Consider the following 18,794-nt stretch of genomic DNA (forward strand, 5'->3'; position numbering starts at 1 on the left):
GAATTCTGAAGGCAGGAAAGTGAAACCCATACATGGAATATGTGTCTGTTACTGTGAGAACACACCAGTGGCCCTTTCAGCATGGAAGGAGCCCAGTATTTCCCCCTTGGCACCTAGTGGTTGCTTGGACCCCTTGAGAAATGGTAGTATATAAGGTGCTTGGAGACTGTCTCTGTTGCTGGCAGGCTAGACATCGGTGGTGGCAAAAGTGGATAAGATTTGGTAAGTGGGAGTCCATTGTTGTGCCCATGTGTGTCCTCCATCTTTGTCACCATGGCCATTTTGTTCCTGTACTAGTACTGGGGCGGCCAGTGAAACAGGCTGACTGATGTTCATCAGCCAGGTCATTTGGTCAATTTTGTATTTAGTGCCCATTTCTTGTCAGATGCTCTCTACCTGGCATTAATATTAACATGTGATGCAAATATGCTTCTACCTTAGATTTCCTTATTTTTAATCTTTCAGGGTTTTTGTTTATTTGTTTGTTTCTGGATTCTCACTAGCCAGCCAAGCCATTTGCTACTGCCTATGAATTTATGTATGTTATAAACTTGGGCTTTTCCTTACACATGAAGTGGATAACTGGTACACTTCTTGAAGTGTCCTCACCAGTTGGGAGGAATTATCTTTTATGGCCACTCCTGAGTGAGACCACAGTGTGACTGCTATGCATTTTTGACTTGCATCTGTACACAGTAAGCCAACTATCCATAAACAAAAATCTAGCCTTTTTCTTGTCCTTCAGCTGGTTGTACAGAAGCTCCACTCAGACATAGGTTTGAACTGAGGGAGTGGTGTTGGTGCAATCCTGGTGGATGCTGTGGAGGTCTGACTACCTATTCATGCAGCTTATGCCCTGTTGTCCTGCTAGTGTATGATTCCAGATGTGTAACTCCTATCCTATGATGGATTGTTGTTGCACTCTATTGACCTTACGATTTGGTAGGTCTGACAGGGCTTAGATTTTGGTGGACTGTTCCAGCCACATGGTTTCTTGGTGTCCCATAGCTGGCTGTCTTTGATAAGCATCACTAGTACCCAGGTCATGGTGTTGAAATCCCTTTCCTCATTTAAAGAAATCAGGCTTCTTAGAGAAATGGCTGATGGCAGATATGGGGTAAGAAATGTACAAGATGAGCCTGGAACATCCTGTCATACCAGATAGCAAGAAAGCAATAGAAGACTATGGAGGATGTTTCAAAGGAACTCCCAATTTGAACTTCAAAGGAACTTCAAAACAATTTGAAGATAATTTTTCTTGCCAAAGATATGTCAAGTGGAGTTTACGTGAAAGGAGTGATGAAAATGGTGAAACACGGCAAATATGTTTAAATAAATGATACAAATATATTATTAAAAAAATTGGTCAACCTTGGAATGGAGAAGTTCATCATCTTAAAGACTGCTAAATAAATGGACATAATTAAATACTTAGTTTCCCTTTCTTTTATGAACTATATCACTGAGTAACAGAGTAGTTGAGAAAAAGTATTCTCTCTCTCTCTCTCTCTCTCTCTCTGTATATATATATATATATATATATATATATATATATATATATATATACACATATATATATACACATATATGTATATATATATGTGTATATATATATATATATTCTCATTATAAAGACATTTCAACTAATAAGTGTAAAAGAAGTGATAGAATTAGAAGGTCACCATTTCACAATTAACATATCTGCTAAGCATTGAGTATCAATGGATGTTAACATCACCAAATGAGAGACAACTAGACATTATGTGCTTCATGATCAAAGAACATAGAAACCAGTCTGTAAAGGCTAGAAGAGGTAAGTGCTTCTTCAAATGCACAGACACCAATGCAAGGCTATGTGAATTTTGAAGAATCAGGCAAATATGAGACCACCAAAGGAAGCTAATAAAGTTCTGACTGCAAATGGAGATCTATAATTTGCCTGACAAAGAATTCAAGATAATTATGATAAAGAAATTGAATGAAATTCAAGAGAACATTCATTAAAAAACTAAATGAAATCGGGAAAAAATGCATGAACAAAATAAGTTTAATAAAGAAAGAAAACCATAAAAGAGAATTAAGCAGAAATCTTGGAGCTGGAGAATACAATGACAGAACTGGGAAATTCAGCAGAGAGCTAAATGACCAATTTGTTCATGGATAAGAAAAATCAGCAAGCTCAAAGACAGATCATTTGGAATTAGCCATCTAGAGGAACAAAAAGCAAAAAGAGAGGGTTGTAGAAAACCTCTGTGAACTATGGACACCCTCAAGTGAATGAACATTTGTATCATGGTAGTCCCAGAAGGAGAAGACAGAGAGAAAGGGGCAGAAAGATTATTTAAAGAAATAATTGCTGAAAACTTCCCAAATCTTGGGAAAGATAGGGACATCCTAGTACAGGAAGCTCAAAGAACTGCAAGCAGGATCGACCCAAAGAAGATTAATCTGAGCCACATTATAATTAAAATGTTGAAATTCAAAGACAAGGAGAGAATCTTGAAAGTAGCAAGAGAAAAAATGACTCATCACACACAAGGGAAGCCCCATTAGGCAATTAGTGGATTCTTTTGCAGAAGCCTTGCAGACCAGTAGGCAGTGGGATGATATATTCAAAGTGCTGGAAAAAACCCAGAAACCTGTCAACCAAGAATACTATACCGATCAATACTGCCTTTCGGAAATGAAGAAGAAATAAAGGCATTCCCAGACAAACAAAAGCTGAAGGAGTTCATTACCATTAGACTTGCCTTGCAAGAAATTCTAAGGGGAGTTCTTTATGTTGCAATGAAAGAATACTAAATAACAACATGAAAACATATAAAAGTATAAAACTGACTGGTAAAGGTAACTATGTAGTCAAATGCAGAATAATCTAATACTGAAATGTAGGTGTGTAAATAACTTTAACTCTGGTATATAAATTAAAAAACAATAATAAAAATATAGCTATAATAACTTATTAACAGGTACACAATATAAAAAGTGTGACATCAATAAAATGTGAACATAAAATATGAGGGGAGGAGAAATAAAGTGCAGAGTTTTTGTAAGTAATGTAAAGTAAGTTATAATCAGCTTAAGATATTTTGTGTAAGCCTCATGATAACCACAAAGAAAAAAAAAACGTATAGTGGATACACGAAAGATAAAAAGAAATGTATTATAATATACCACTACAAAATACAAATAAGGAAGACAGTAAGGGAAAAGAATAAAGGAATTTAAAAAAAAATAGCAAACAATGAACAAAATGGCATCAGTAAGTCTTTACCTATTAATAATAATTACTTTAAATATAAATAAACTGAATTCTTTATTCAAAAGACCTAAAGTGGTTGAATGGAGAAGAACACAAGATCCAACAATATGCTGCTTTTAAGAGACTCACTTTAGCTTTAAGTACACACATAGGTAGAAAGTGAAGGGATAGAGAGAGATATACCATGTAGATGGTAACCAACAGATAGCAGGAGTGGCTATACTTATATCAGATAAAATAGTCTTTCATTCAGAATTGATCACAAGAGACAAAGAGGGTCACTAAATGTTGATAAAGAGACTAATTCATCAAGAGGATATAACAATTATAAATACACATATAGCCAACATTGCAGCACATAAACATTTAAAGCAAATAACAACAACCAAAAGGAGAAATAAACAGTAATACAATAATAGTATGAAACTTCAGTGCTTCTCTTTAAACATTGGATAGATCACCCAGACAACAGGTGAATAAGTAAACAGCAGATCTGAATAACACTCTAAACCAAATGTACCTGACAGACATAGAACATTACATCCAACAGCTTCAAAATACACATTCTTTGCAAGTGTACATGGAACATCCTCCAGGATAGGTCAAATGTTGGACCACAAAACAACCTTAACAAATTTGAGAAAATTGAAATCATATCTGATATATTTTCTAAAAATAATAGTATGAAAATAGAAATAAATAACAGGAGGAAAATTGAAAAATTAAAAAAATATATATGGAATTTAAACTACAGACTCCTGAGTTAAAGAAGGAATCAAAAGGGAAATCAAAAGTATTTTGAGACAAATTAAAATGAAAACACACATACCCAAACTTATAGGATGCAGCAAAAACAGTTCTAAGAGAGAAGTTTATAGAGATAAATATCTCAAATAAACAACCTTACTTTACACCTGAAGCATTTAGAAAAAGAACAGACTAAGCTCAAAGTTAGCAGAAGGAAGGAAATAATAGGAATCAGAGCAGAAATGAATGGAATGGAAACTAGAAAGATAATAGGAGAAAAATAAATGAGACTAAAAGTTGTGTTTTTTTAAAGATAAATAAAATTGCCAAACGTTTAGCTAGGGTAATGAAGAAAAAAGAGAGGGATCAAATAAAGCTATAAATGAAAGAGGGGACATTACAATTGATACCACAGAAATACAAAGGATCATAAGAAACTACTATGAAAAATTGTATGGCAACAAATCAGATAACCTAGAAGAAATGCATAAATTCCTAAAAACATACAGCGTCCCAAGACTGAATCATGAAAAAGTAGACAATCTGAACAAATCAATATGACTAAGGAGATTGCGGCAGTAATAAAAAATTTTCCAACAAGAAAAGTCCAGGATCAGATGGCTTCACTGGTGAATTCTACCAAAAATTAAAGAAGAGTAATGCTGATCCTTCTCAAATTCTCCCAAAAAATTAAAGAAGGAACACTCGAAAACTCATTTATTTTTTTTTTTTTAAATTTTTTTTTTTAATGTTTTTTATTTATTTTTGGGACAGAGAGAGACAGAGCATGAACGGGGGAGGGGCAGAGAGAGAGGGAGACACAGAATCGGAAACAGGCTCCAGGCTCCGAGCCATCAGCCCAGAGCCTGACGCGGGGCTCGAACTCACGGACCGCGAGATCGTGACCTGGCTGAAGTCGGACGCTTAACCGACTGCGCCACCCAGGCGCCCCCGAAAACTCATTTAATAAAGATAGCATTACCCTGATACCAAAGCCAGGTAAAGATGCTATAAGAAAACTAGAGGCCAGCATCTCTGAAGAATATAAATGCAAACATTTTCAACAAAATATTAGCAAGCAAAACTCAATAGCACATAAAAGGATCATACACTGTGATCAAGTGGGACTTATTCCTGGTATGCAAGGATGGTTCAACATATGTAAAGCAATAAATGTGATATATCACATAAATGGCATGAAGGATAAAAATCATATGACTCAAAGATGCAGAAAAACGGTTTGCCAAAATTCAACACCCTTTCATGACAAGAGCTCTCAACATATTTGAGAAGTTATAGAGGGAACATACCTCAACATAATAAAGACCATACATGACAGACCCATAGTTAACATTGTACTCAGTGGTGAAAAAGCTGAAAGTTTTTCTGCTCAGATCAGAAATAAGACAAGAGTGCTCACTCAAAAGTCCTATTTAACATAGTACTGGAAGTTTTAGCCAGAATAATTAGGCAAGGAAAAGAAATAAAAGGCATCCAATCAGAAAGGAAGAAGTAAAATTTTCTCTGTCTACAGACCACATTATTTTATATGGAAAAAACTCTAAAATCTTCACCAAAACAACCTGTTAGAACTAATCAGTGAATTCAGTAAAGTTTCAGTATATAAAATCAACATACAAAAATCAGTTGCATTTCTATACACTAACAATGAAATATCTGAAAGAGAAATAAAGAAAATCCCACTCACAATGACATCAAAACCAATAAAATGCTTAGGAGTAAATTTATGTGAGGTAGTGGAATAATCTGTGCACTAAAAACTATAAGATATTGATGAAAGAAATTGAAGAAGACAGAAATGGGAGATATTCCATGTTCATAAATTGGAAGAATTAATATTGTTAAGATATTTATACTCCATAAAGCAATCTATATAGTTACAAACCTAATATCAAAGTTCCAATGGCATTTTTCACAGAAATAGAAAAACAATTTTAAAATTTGAATGGAACCACAAAGGACCCCAAATACCAATTCTGAGAAAGAAGAACAAAGCTCTAGGCATCACATTTTATGATTTCAAGTTATACTACAAAGCTATAGTAATCAAAACCATAGGGGACTGCCATAAAAACAGACACATAGACCAATGGAATAGAGTAGAAGGCCCAGAAATAAGCTCACACATATGTGGTTAACTAATAATTGAAAATCAAGCCAAGAATACCCTATGGGGAAAAGTTAGCCTTTTAAATAAATGATGTTGAGAAACTTGGATATTTACATGTTGAAGAATGAATCTGGACCCCTATCTTACACCATTCACACACACACAAAAATAACTTGAAATGAATTGAAGATTTCAGTGTAAGACCTGAAATAATAAAACTTTTAGAAGAAAACTTACAGGAAAAACTCCTGGACATTGGTATTGGCAATAATATTTCAGATACCAAAAACACAAACAACAAAAGCAAAATCAAGTAAGTGGGATTACATCAAAATATGAAGTTTCTGCACAGCCATAGAAACAATCAGCACAATAAAGAGGCAATGGAATGGAGAAATTATTCACAAACCATGTATCAGATAAGAGGTTAATATCCAAAATATATGAAGAACTCATACAACTCAATATAAAAAAAAAATAATTTGAAAATGGCAGAGGACCTGAATAGACATTTTTCCAAAGAAGCCATGCAAATGGCCAACAGGTACATGAAAAGACACTCAGAATCACTAATGACCAGAGAAATGCAAATCAAAACTGCATTAAGTATCACCTCACACCTGTGGGAATGGTGGTTACCAAAAAGACATAAGGTCACAGGTGCTGGCTAGGGCGAGGAATAAAGGGGACGCCAGTGTGCTGTTGATAGGAATGTAAATTGGCACAGCCATTATGGAAAACAATGTGGAAGTTCCTCTAAAATTAAAAATGGAACTAGCATGTGATCAAGTGTACTACTTCTGGGTATATATCTGAAGAAAATGAAATGACTATCTTGAAGAGATATCTACACCCCCATGTTCATTCCAACATTATCCATAGTAACCAAGACATTGGAAACAACCTAAGTGTTCTTTGACAGATTAGATAAAGAAAATGTGGTATGTATACAGTGAAATAATATTCAGCCATAAAAAGAAGGAAATCCTGCCATTTGTAACAACATGGACAGACATTGAGGGCATTATGCTAAGTGAAATAAGCCAGATCAAGAAAGTCAAATACTGTATAATCTCACTAACTTTGGAATCTTAAAAAAAAAAAAAAAGCCAACCAAATTTGTAGGAATGGAGAGTAGAATGGTAGTTTCTGGGGGTTGGGAGGGGTGGGGGAAATGGACAGATATTGGTCAAAGGGTACAAACTTCTGATTATAAGATGAATGGGTTCTGGAGATCTAATATTTATTATAATTACTATAGTTAATAATACTGTATACCTGAAGGTTGCTAATAGATCTTACATATTCTTACTACAAAAAATAAATTGTAATTATGTGAGGTGATGGTTGTGTTAACTAACTTTATTGCTGTAGTTATTCATAATATGTATGTATGTATGCCAAATCATGTTGCATACCTTAAACTTACACAATGTCATAGGCCAATTATATCTCAATAAAACTGGGGAAAAAATTTAAAGTTATATAAAAAGGAACATAGTACCACCAGTAGTTTTGTCAAAAGGATGACATCTGAGCCTGATCATGGTTCTTGATCCAGCTGCAAATTTTCAGGAAATACTGAGGATAGAGGAACAGGTTGAATTGCACTATGAGAATGCAGTTGGCAAGATGTACATTGTGGGAAGCTCTGCAGGTCAGTGACCCTTGTTTTCTTCATGGATAAATTAGAAGGAAAGAAAGGAGAGGGCACATGTTGATTAGAAGAACTTAAGGATGTATCAAATTTTTTAAATATGAGTACCACCAAACTATAGAATTGGGATGGATACCTTGAGTGATAAAAATATTAAAGAAACACAAGGAAGTGAACATTGTAAAAGTCAGATAGCAGTTACTTTTAGAGGGAGGGAGTTGTGATTGGGTTGTGACATGAGGAAGGATATCTGAGGGCGATGGCAAACTTCTATTACTTGACCTGGGTGGTGGTTACAAGGATGCTTGCCTAATAATAATGCATTGAGATATGTATCTGTTCTGTGTGGCTTTTCTCTACCTATGTTTTCCTTTATAATAAAAAGTTAAAGTATAAAATATCTTAAAGAATATAGTATGTATTCTGTCTTTTTTGTTATTTATGTTTTTTGCTAGATTATGTTTACTAAAGTTAGTCTAGTAATGTGTTACTAGATTGTGTTTACTGAATTCTGAGAAATTCTGCCATACAGTTGTTTTCTTTAAGTGCATGCACACACACACACACACACACACACACACACACACACGCACGCACACTCAGAACCAAATAATTGAATGCTTAGGTTATACTGGAAGCCACCAGAAAATATCTGATTGCTTCAAGGAGGAGTTTTATTCTTATAATAACCCTTATTCTAAGCTAAGTACCTCTCCAGAAATTTTGACATTGATTACACACCAGGCCCCTGAGGCATTCTTTCAGCCACACATGACCACCCCCTGCAGGCCTTTGCCCAGCTGGAGTTGGGTCATCCTCCCTCTAGCAGGGGGCCTCTTCTTGATCCCTATTAAACATCAAAAGGAGGTTAAATAACTTGCCACAAAGATTTTGTTTGGTTTGGCCAAGATCCATTTTAAGTGTTATAAATCTATAAAGCATGAGGATATAGGGAAGATATAGGGTCTGGGCCATCAGTATGAGACTATAGACAATGGTCAGGTTAGGCTGATTGCTAAAATGGCCCATCATTTACATTGTACAGAAAATACCGAAAGCTTGAAGTACCCTTTTGTACCATTAATGTTAGTCATTGTGCATGAAAGAAGTATTTTATTCAGTGAACTTAGCAGATTTCTGAACTTCAGGGTCTAGAGTGCCTTCAGCGTATCACACTACTCAACTCCTGGGTGTGTTTGGGCTCAGTAATGCTTCCCAGCTTACTTTTTATTTATCCTCCAGAGGTTCACTGTCGTCATTCCTGTGATGGTTAATTTTATGTGTCAATTTGACATGGCTAAGGGATGCCCAGGTGACTGTTTCTGGATGTGTCTGTGAGGATGTTTCTGGAAGAGATCAGCATTTGAATTGGTAGATTGAGGAAAGAAGGTCACCCTCACCAGTGGGGTCATCATCCAATCTGTCAAGGGCCCAGATAGAATAAAATGTTAGAGGAAGAGTGAACTTACTTATCTTTGAGCTGGGACATCCATCTTCCCCCGCCCTCATACTTCATTGTTCCTGATTATCTGGCCTTCAGACTTTGGACTGGGACTTACATCATTGAGCCTCTTGGTTCTCAGACCTTTGGATTTCAACTGGGATTATGGTACCAACTTTCCTGGGTCTCTGGCTTGCAGACTACGCAACATGGACTCCTCAGCCTCCACAATTGCAGGAGCTAATCCTCATAATAAATGTCTCTCACTCTCCCTTTCTGTATATCCTATTGGTTCTGTTTCTCTGGAAAACCTTGACTAATATAATTCCTTCATCCCAGAAATGCAATGAATAAAATTAATAGTGAATTCTTGTTCCAGAGATTTGAGGATAGTCAATTTTTCAGTAAATATTTCACTATATTCTCTAGCTGCAAACAACTTGCAAACAGGGAAGATGGTCTAGCAGTTGTAACTCAAACAATGCATATGGTTATGTTTTTCTTTGAATTTTTTCTTTTTTAAAAATGTGTATACATTTTTCATTTTTAAAATAATATGAATCTACTACATAAAAATTTGAAAAATGAAAAAATTTCCTGTATTCTCCTATAAAACAATCATGGTTATAACTTTGTATGTTTCTTTCTAGTCTATTTTGGTATGGATGTTTTTTTCATAGTTGTAATAAGAACGTGCATATATGTATGTTTTTTTCCTTTTAAATTTAGCCTTAATTATAATGTAATCATATACATATTTCCATGTTGTATTGTTATCACAACAGTAATTTTTTACTGCATTAATTTTTATCATTTGGCTCTATCATATTGTTTAACTGTTAATCTATTCTTAGTGTATTTCCCCTCACATTGGAACAAATATATTTTTGTATAATGTATAGCATTATGCACAATGTATTTTGGTTATTACTGCTCTGAATTTTTAAAGTAGATTATTAACAAATGTCAAAAATTTCAGTAGACTTCCATCTAATTTTTCTTTCAGCTCTGTCATCAAGTCTAACAAATCCAGTGATTGTAGGAGTAGGAGGCATATATTAATTTGCCAACTGTTAGTCTACCCAAGATCTTAATTATATATGACTTAATAAAGCCATATAAAACTTGAGCGAGGCAGTAATCTTGTTTACATCTAGATATTGGTCACAGAATAGTAGTTGTGGATGGTTTAGAAACTTCTGGCAGAAAATTAGGGTTCTTTATTTGAAGCCCAGGGAGATGTAAAGCAACATTTTGGAAGTGTGTAAATATGTGCATTCTTGGGAGATTGGTCTTCGTTTTTACCATATGTTCAAAGGAATCCAATAACTAGTGATATGAGCACAGTGTTTGCTAGTTGAATAGAATACTATTTTTTTGTGAGTTTCTTTGTATATTTGTCATCTCTTTTTTCTGCCTTTCCCCTTCTCTCTCTTTCTTCATTCATTGTATTTAGTAATAGAACTCAGAAAAATATTCCCTTTCGTGAGCACTGATTTATCACAGGAAAGTTTATAGCGACTTAAATATTTTTGAAGAAACTGAACACACGTGTAAAATTGTTAATTGAAAACTGCATCAGTCTGTGTTGATTTTGCTAAGTTTTCCTACTGAAGTCAGTAAGTTAGAGTTACCTTTATTTTTTTGTTTGTTTGTTTTGAGAGAGAGAGAGAAAGAGAGTGCGTGTGCGCATGCACACATGTGCATTAGGGGGTGGGGTGGGGAGGGACAGAGAGTGAGTGAGAAAGAGAGAGAATCCCAAGCAGGCTCCACACTGTCAGCACAGGGCCCCACACTGGGCTGGAACGCACAAACCATGAGATCATGATCTGAGCCAAAATTAAGAGTTGGACGCTTAAGTGACTGAGCCACCCAGGTGCCCCAGAGTTACCTGTCTTTGCTAGAATTTTTTAAAAAAACATAACCATAACATAACTCAGTCAGTAAAGCATCAGACTCTTGATTTCAGCTCAGGTCATGATCTCATGGTTTCGTGAGTTCGAGCCCCGAGTTGGGCTCTGTGCTGACAGCTCAGAGCCTGGAGCCTGCTTGGGATTCTGTGTCTCCTTCTCTCTTGTGCTCACTCTCTCTCTCTCTCTTTCTCTCTCTTTCAAAATAATGTAATAAACTTAAAAAAATAAAAATAAAAAAGCATAACTAGGATGCTGATCATTAAATAAATTTATGCTATTAATATAGGTTATTATGTTTTGGGAAGTCCAAAATGAATTGAGTGTTGAAATCATTCATCAAATGCAGTTATCTTTTTACTCAGTTATTTGGAAAGGTATGCTTTACTAACTTCATTAAAATTTGAGGCTTCGTAAGTTTTTGCACAACTAAAGCAAATAGGCATTCTATGCAAATAACCTTAAATAAAATTATTTTTAGACGTTAAAAATTCTTCTTAATTAATTTTTTTATTCTTGACTTCTAACATGTTTCATTTTTAATTTGAATATAGTTGACACACATGGTACAATAGTTTTAGGTGTTCAGCATAGCAGTTCAGCAAGTTTAGACGTTATGCTGTGTTCACCACAAGCACAGCTGCCATCTGTTCTGAAACACTGCTGTTACAATATCGTTGACTATATTCCTTATGCTGCACCCTTTATTCCTATGACTTATTCATGACATAACTGAGAGCCTGTATCTCCTACTCCCCTTCATCCATTTTGCCCAACCCCCTTCCCCCTTCCCCTCTGGCAACCATCAGTTTTCTGTATTTATAGATCTGATTCTATTTTTTGTTGTTTGTTCATTTGTTGTCATTGTTATTAGTTTTTTGATTCCACTTATGAGTGAAATCACATGGTATTAGTCTTTCTGACTTATTTCACTTAACATAATACCCTCTAGGTACATTCATTTTGTCTCAAATGGTAAGATCTCATCCTTTTTTGTGGTTGCATAATATTCCTGTGTGTGTGTGTGTGTGTGTGTGTGTGTACCACATCTTCCTTATTCATTGTCAATAGATAGATACTTAGGTTGCTTCCATGAAGCTTTCCTTCTTTAAAAGATAACATCTTAGTTATTTTTGATTACCAAATGACATGAACAACTTCTGTTTTCTAGGATAACAGAGTTTCTAATATGCAATTACTAGTTGTTTTTGACAAAGGGCTAATCAGTATCTTATGTTTTTCTTAGGAATGGGCTGTTTCTGGGGAGCTGAGAGGAAATTCTGGACTATAAAAGGAGTATATTCAACTCAAGTTGGTTATGCTGGAGGCTACACTTCCAATCCTACTTATAAAGAAGTTTGTTCAGGTACGAAGAATTTTTTCCAACTTCTATTATAAGGAGCAAGAAAGGGCTTGTCTCTTCTGGCAGGTGACAGGATCTTTAAAATGCAAATATGATTTTTTTTGTGTTTCCTCAGTCTTTTCTTTCCCATTTCTATAAATATGTTTGTTGGCCTCTCACTTTACATTTAAGAAGATAATAGATTTCTTATGGAATGTATCGTTTGGCTATTGTTGCATAATAATCACCATAAAAATTCTAAAGCAATCATTTATCAGCTTATGATTATGTGGGTCAGCAATTTTAGCTGGGCTAATCTTGGTGGTTCTTCTGCTGGTCTTGTCTGAATTCACTCATGTGACTCCAGTCAACTGGTGGGCTGCCTGGGGACTAATTGGTCTAGGATGGCTTCACTGATAGGTCTGCATTTGTTGCTGGCTGTTGTTTTTTGTTGGCTGGGGTAATGGGAATGATGGACCATGTCTTCAGCACATTGACTCCGGGCAAATTCACATGGCGGGTACAGAGATTCCCAGGAACAGCAAGAGAGGATAAGCCCCATTCTGTTAGCACCTTTTAAGTGTCTGTTTATATCACATTTACTGTTTCCATTGGCCAAAGCAAGTCACATGGTCTAGCCTAGAGAAAATGTGGGAGGGATCCCCTAAAGGCAGGACTGCAATAGTCTATTACATGGGACAGACATATCACACACCATAATTGTTTGTCTGTGGGTAGGACATTAAAATTTAGGCTATAATGAAGGGATAGCAAACTGGCTTATAAGCTGCCTACTGCCAGTTTGTGTAAATAAAGTCTTATAGAAATACAGCCACACCCATTTATTTATATATTATGTGTCAGTGTTTTCATGGCACAATGGCAGAGTTGAGTGGATATGACAGAGATGGTATGGCGAAAAGCCTAAAATATTTATGATCTAGCCCTTGTCAGAAAAATATTTGGCTACCAGGATAGGCAGATGCCCCATGGCAAATTCTAGCTCAAGTACCAGGTAACCATTCTGGGTTTGGTTTTTGTTCTGGCCTTCAAGGATTTCCTTTACTTCTCTGCCAGCTCAGTTAGTATTTATTTATTTATTTTGAGGGTGTGGGGCAGGGTGGGGGGAGCAGAGAGAGAGGGAGAGAATCTCATGCAGGCTTTGCACTGTCAGCACAGAGCTGGATGCAGGGCTTGAACTCATGAACTGTGAGGTCATGACCTGAGCTGAAATCAAGAGTAAGACACTTAGCCAATGGAGCCACCCAGGAGCCCTATCAGGTAGCATTTAAAGCATAGTTTTTTTCTTTTAAACACTTTTTCTCATTTTTCAAAAACAAATGGTATATGTTTAAGGAGTATGACATAATGTTTTGCTATACATAGTGAAATGATTACTAATAGTCAAGCTAATTAACATTAGCTTAACTAATGTTCATCTCATTATCATCTCCAACATTTCCCTGTTTCCTTCTACTCTTGTCCTGGTAACCACCTTTTTATTCTCTGCTTCTATGAATTTTTTTTTATTTACATTCCACATACAAGTGAGAACATGCAGTATACATTTTTTTTCTGTGTCTGGATTAATTTCACCTAGCATACTTTCTTTCAGTTTCATCCATGTTGCTGCAAATGGCAGAATTTCCTTCTTGTGTAAGGCTGAATAATATTCCGTTGTCTATATGCCATGATATCTTTATCCATTCTTCTGCTGATGGACACTTAGTTTCCAAACTGTGGCTATTATGAATAATGCTGAGGTGAACGTGGGGAATAGCTCTCTTTGAGTTCCTGATTTCATTTCACTAGGATATACAGCCAAAAGAGAGATGGCTAGATCATTTGATAGTTTTATCTTTAATTTTTTGAGGAACATCCACACTGTAAAACACATTTTTTTGAAAAGAATATTTCATTCAATATTTTAAGAGTTCTTGATAGGGAACATTTATTATCTAGATGTGTAGTATAGATAATATTGATAAAAATTGGATTTTAAAAATACATAAATAGTTTTATCTTTTAAAAATAAAGGGTTGAATTGGTGTAATTTGGGGAGGGCCCTCTCAACTCTCCAAGGGTACTGTGGATGCAGGTCAGGGAGGAGTTGGAGTACGGGAGTTTGTTCAACAATGAGCATGTTGGTTTGTTTGCTACAATATTAATTCTGATTTGGAAATGAAATTTGAGCTGTGAAATATTGAAAATATCATGAAAACATGCATTTTCTTGCTTTACTTGCCTTTACAGAAGAATTGAAATATATTCATTAGTGTTGAGAATGTGGAAGATCGAACCAATACTTTCATGGTTCATCCAGTTTTTTTCCTTGCATCTGTTTCAAAATTAAACAAATGCTTATGCAGAGCTATAAATAGATTCAGACGAACCCTGGAGACTGCCCAGGTGTATCCTCTTAAGTCTCAGGAATGGAAATGAAAAGATTCCTTCCCATGATTGCAGACATGACTTAATAACCTAAGAGAAAAGGTTGCTAAGAAAACCTCCAAATATCTACTGCTTATGCTATTATTCTCCACCAGCAAAATGTTAATAATCAATTAGAATACTGTGGTTGCTTGTTTGCTCAGACTTGGTCCCATTCAACTCTTTATGTTAATAAGAAAAGCATTCTAATTGCCCTTTGTTGAACTCCTACTATGTGCCACTGTAATAAGCACTTTTTGCATTTTTCCTTTCATCTAATCTTCAATAGAATTCCATGAAATGTCTCAGTTTCTGTCTTTTACAGAGGGAGTGTTGAGGCTCAGAGAGGAAAAGTAACTTTCCCAAGGCCATGTATAGCAGGAATTCCAAGCTCATCAGCTCTCAGCTCTAAGTTTGTGCCACTGACCAAGGTGTCAGTCACCCACTTGTCATATCCCAGTGATTCTCCATTCATTCATTCATACTTTCCTCCACCAAGTCACACAGTCTCTTCATGTCAACCCTTCTGCTATACTTTTGAAAAATTGGTGTGCTTTTTAATGACTACAGTAAAGAAAATACCAAGCAAATTTTTTTTTTGTCTTTCTGATGTTTAGAATGACAAAGAACAAAACTCTTTTAAGATACAGTTCATGCAAACAGCTGGTATCTTAGAGTCTTATACAGAAGCCACGGAGGTTGGTAAAGAACTCTATTTGATATGAACACTACCTGCTAAGTTAGTGGTGGCATTGGGAAACATGGTTGTCATGGAAACTTGTTCCTGATTGGGAAAAGATGGTTATGGGGTCTCATCCAGACACAGAAAGAGATGATTTCTTTCCCTGGGCTTTTTTTTTTTTTTCGTCCTGATCATGAAAGGAAAAACAAAAAGAGAGAAACTGTGATAGAAAGAACCCTCTGGCACAGAAGTAGTAGAGCCTTCAGATCCCTGGAAATAGCAGGGAAGGAGAACAAACAAGGTCCTCAGCTAAAGTAATTATGGCAACCAGCTAATTAAAGATTTTTGACCGAGGAAAGGATGGGGGAGACAGAAAGCAGGTTATACCGGCAGGGCTTCCCTGCTGAAGCCTTGGGTCCTCAAAGCCTTATTGAAGGATTCAGCCCTGGAGGGGTCTGACTTGCAAGGAAGAAAAACCAAGGCTCCACTAAGATGCATAATAATTGCTGAGGTTTCATATGAGAGAAACACTAGTCTGTGCTCCAATATTTGGATTTATTTCAAAATGGCTTACTCTTGTGTTTGTAATTAAGTTTGTAAAATTTTGGTCACAACAAAAAGTCTTTTGTAAACATATTCATTCATTCATTCATTCATTCAAGAAATGAAGCCCAAGGACCTGGACTGTCTGCCAAATTCCTTCTCTCATATAGCAAGTACACTTGAGCCTAAGATACCATTTGGTTTCTTGGGGCAGGTGCTAGAATTAGAGGGGTAGCACTTGGAGTGGGGGTGGGAGGCAATTTTCAAAATCCAAAAGAGGTAGAGCTAGCCATTGTAGCTCTATCACTTCCCCTCCCCCCAGCCCAACACATGACTAATGGCAGAGCTTCCACATCACTGTCTTGGCACACAGATTGGTGACCACAAGCCATGGAACCAGAAACATTGGCTGAAGTTTGTCATGACCACATGCTGGTGGGTAGGCACTGCCTCAGGGGATGAGTGAACAAGCTAGGGTGTGTGTGAGTGTAAAAGCTGGTGTGTATCCAGGTAGGATGCATATTAATGTTGGAATGGTATTTCTTTGAAGCTATTGATGCCCCTGTGATTCTGAAACCCGAGCTTTAGGCACATAGAAAAGCTGTATGACTTCTAGTAACAACCAGGAAAAGAGGTGATCCCATGGTGACACATGAATAGAGTTGACTCTGACCTGTCAGTAGAACATTCATTGATGGCTCACTAATAGGTATGTTACATGCCGGGTGATCTGTGTGATACTTGAGCCTGACATCTATACAAGATACAAGGGACAGCAATTCCTCAAGGCAATAAAGTTGCCCTTTGGGAATAAAGTATAAAATAAGCCTGCAATGCCTCAGAGTGGAGGCAGGAAGTCACTTAGAAGAGAGCTTGACTTCCTGGTCTGTAGGACCTCTAAGTAACCCAATGGAATGCTGTGCCCTATGTAAAAAGGATAAAAAAGAGGGCCTCTGCAGGGAGGCTGTTCAGCCAGGCCAGCCTGGGAAAGGGGAAGTCTGGCGGGCACCCTCCAGGTTGTTCTGTAAGGTTTGGCTGCTGGCCAGAGCCTGATACCTGAGGCTTTTAAGTTTTATCAGTAACTCCTCTTATTCTGATCCACACTCTGTAGAAACTTCTCATCTTTTGTCCTCCTGTGGAGATTATTTACAGAAAGAAAATGCAATGAGACCAGGTTGGTCAGCCAGACAGTCCTAATTCTCATTTCAAATTCAATTAAATGCCATTCTAAGATGTATATCTCAGTTTATTGTGAGTTTAGTCTACACAGGTCATTCTCTCCATATCACATTAACCTTGGGTTAAATTAGATGATAAAAATGAAGTTTTGGCCTTCAAAGCTGAGAGAAGGCAAACCACAGTGATTTTCCAAAGGCTGTGACTGCCTCCTTGCATTTCCTTGGAGATTCCTGTCCCTCCCATGTGTCCCTAATTTCAATTAAACCTGTTTTAAAAGTGACCTTTCTCCTGGAGCAGGTATTTAAACTTCCCTTCCTTGGATTCATCAATTAGCACTGAACCCAGAGCCACAGGCTAAGAAACTTGCATCTCCTATAGCTGTTCCAGGACTGAATTCTGAGCCCTTGGAGAGCTGCCCACCACCAGCTCCTGCACTGGGAACCCCAGTCATAGCTTGGATATGAGGTGGCATTGTTCATGACCGCTGCTCAGCCACTATTTCTTGTGGTGTTTCAGATCTGTTTCTAATAGTGTGCTGAGAAGTAATCTAAGTCCTAGTGGCCACTATTCTAATCCTAAAATGACTTCCAAGGAGTTATTCATTCATTTGGTGTTCCTTAAAAGCTCAGTATATGCCTAGTACTAGAGAACCCATAGAAACCTAGAATGGCATAACCATGAGGAGCCTAGATTTCATGTAGCCTTTCTTGAATGAATTAAATAGTACCTGTCTTCCAGAATTCTTTCTCTGAAGTCAAATGGAGGCTTGATCTTTCACATTTGTTTTAAAGTGTTGTGCTGACCCTGGATTTCTCTTTACACACACATGCATGTGTGTGTGTGCATGAGCGCACACACACACACACACACACACACACACACACACACACACACACACCAACTCCCCCAAACATTTGTTATGCAAACCGACTGATTAACTGGCATGCTGTTGCTTTACTACATTGATTTTAGAAGTAATTGAGCTATTCAGATTCCTGAATACCCTGATAGAGAATTATTCTTACATTTCATAATAATGACTACACAGATGAAAATATGAAAAGACATTCTGCAATGGGTAAGCATTCTGGGTTAATTTCAGTGCATTAGCCTAATACACAAATAACCCCATTTCTGGCTAGAAAACCCAGGATGTTCATTCACTGGGTAATATCTTTTCGTATTTTGCTTACAGATGTTCAGAACAATTCCATGTTTATTAGTCTATTCAAAAGCTTTTAGAAATCTGCACAGCCAAGTAGCACCAAAACCAGAAGCATGAAAGGGGCTGCATAACTTTTTCTCAGAAGTGACATTTACACAATCACCACTCAGAAGCTGAGGCCCAGATACTTTCTTTCAGTGGAACACTCCAGTGGATTTTCAGGCATCATGTCCAAATGCAGTCCTGAGCCGGAGCCTAGTCTGGGAGGAACAGAGTGTGGGAGTCCTCATTTTACCTTCCAGTGG

At 36.8% G+C, this 18,794-nt stretch overlaps 1 protein-coding gene across 5 annotated transcripts in view; it reads left to right on the plus strand.

Moving 5' to 3' along the window:
- The window catches only part of MSRA (methionine sulfoxide reductase A), a 462,739-nt gene that overhangs the window by 215,289 nt on the left and 228,656 nt on the right, over window positions 1-18,794 (plus strand). For all 5 annotated transcript variants that reach the window (XM_058720804.1, XM_058720805.1, XM_058720808.1 and 2 more), the window contains one exon: window positions 12,395-12,514. In XM_058720804.1, coding sequence (XP_058576787.1) covers window positions 12,395-12,514 — 120 coding nt within the window. The remainder of the gene's footprint in view (window positions 1-12,394; window positions 12,515-18,794) is intronic.

The sequence above is a fragment of the Neofelis nebulosa genome, chromosome 3 (genome assembly GCF_028018385.1).
Source record: "Neofelis nebulosa isolate mNeoNeb1 chromosome 3, mNeoNeb1.pri, whole genome shotgun sequence".
Taxonomy (NCBI): Eukaryota; Metazoa; Chordata; class Mammalia; order Carnivora; family Felidae; genus Neofelis; species Neofelis nebulosa.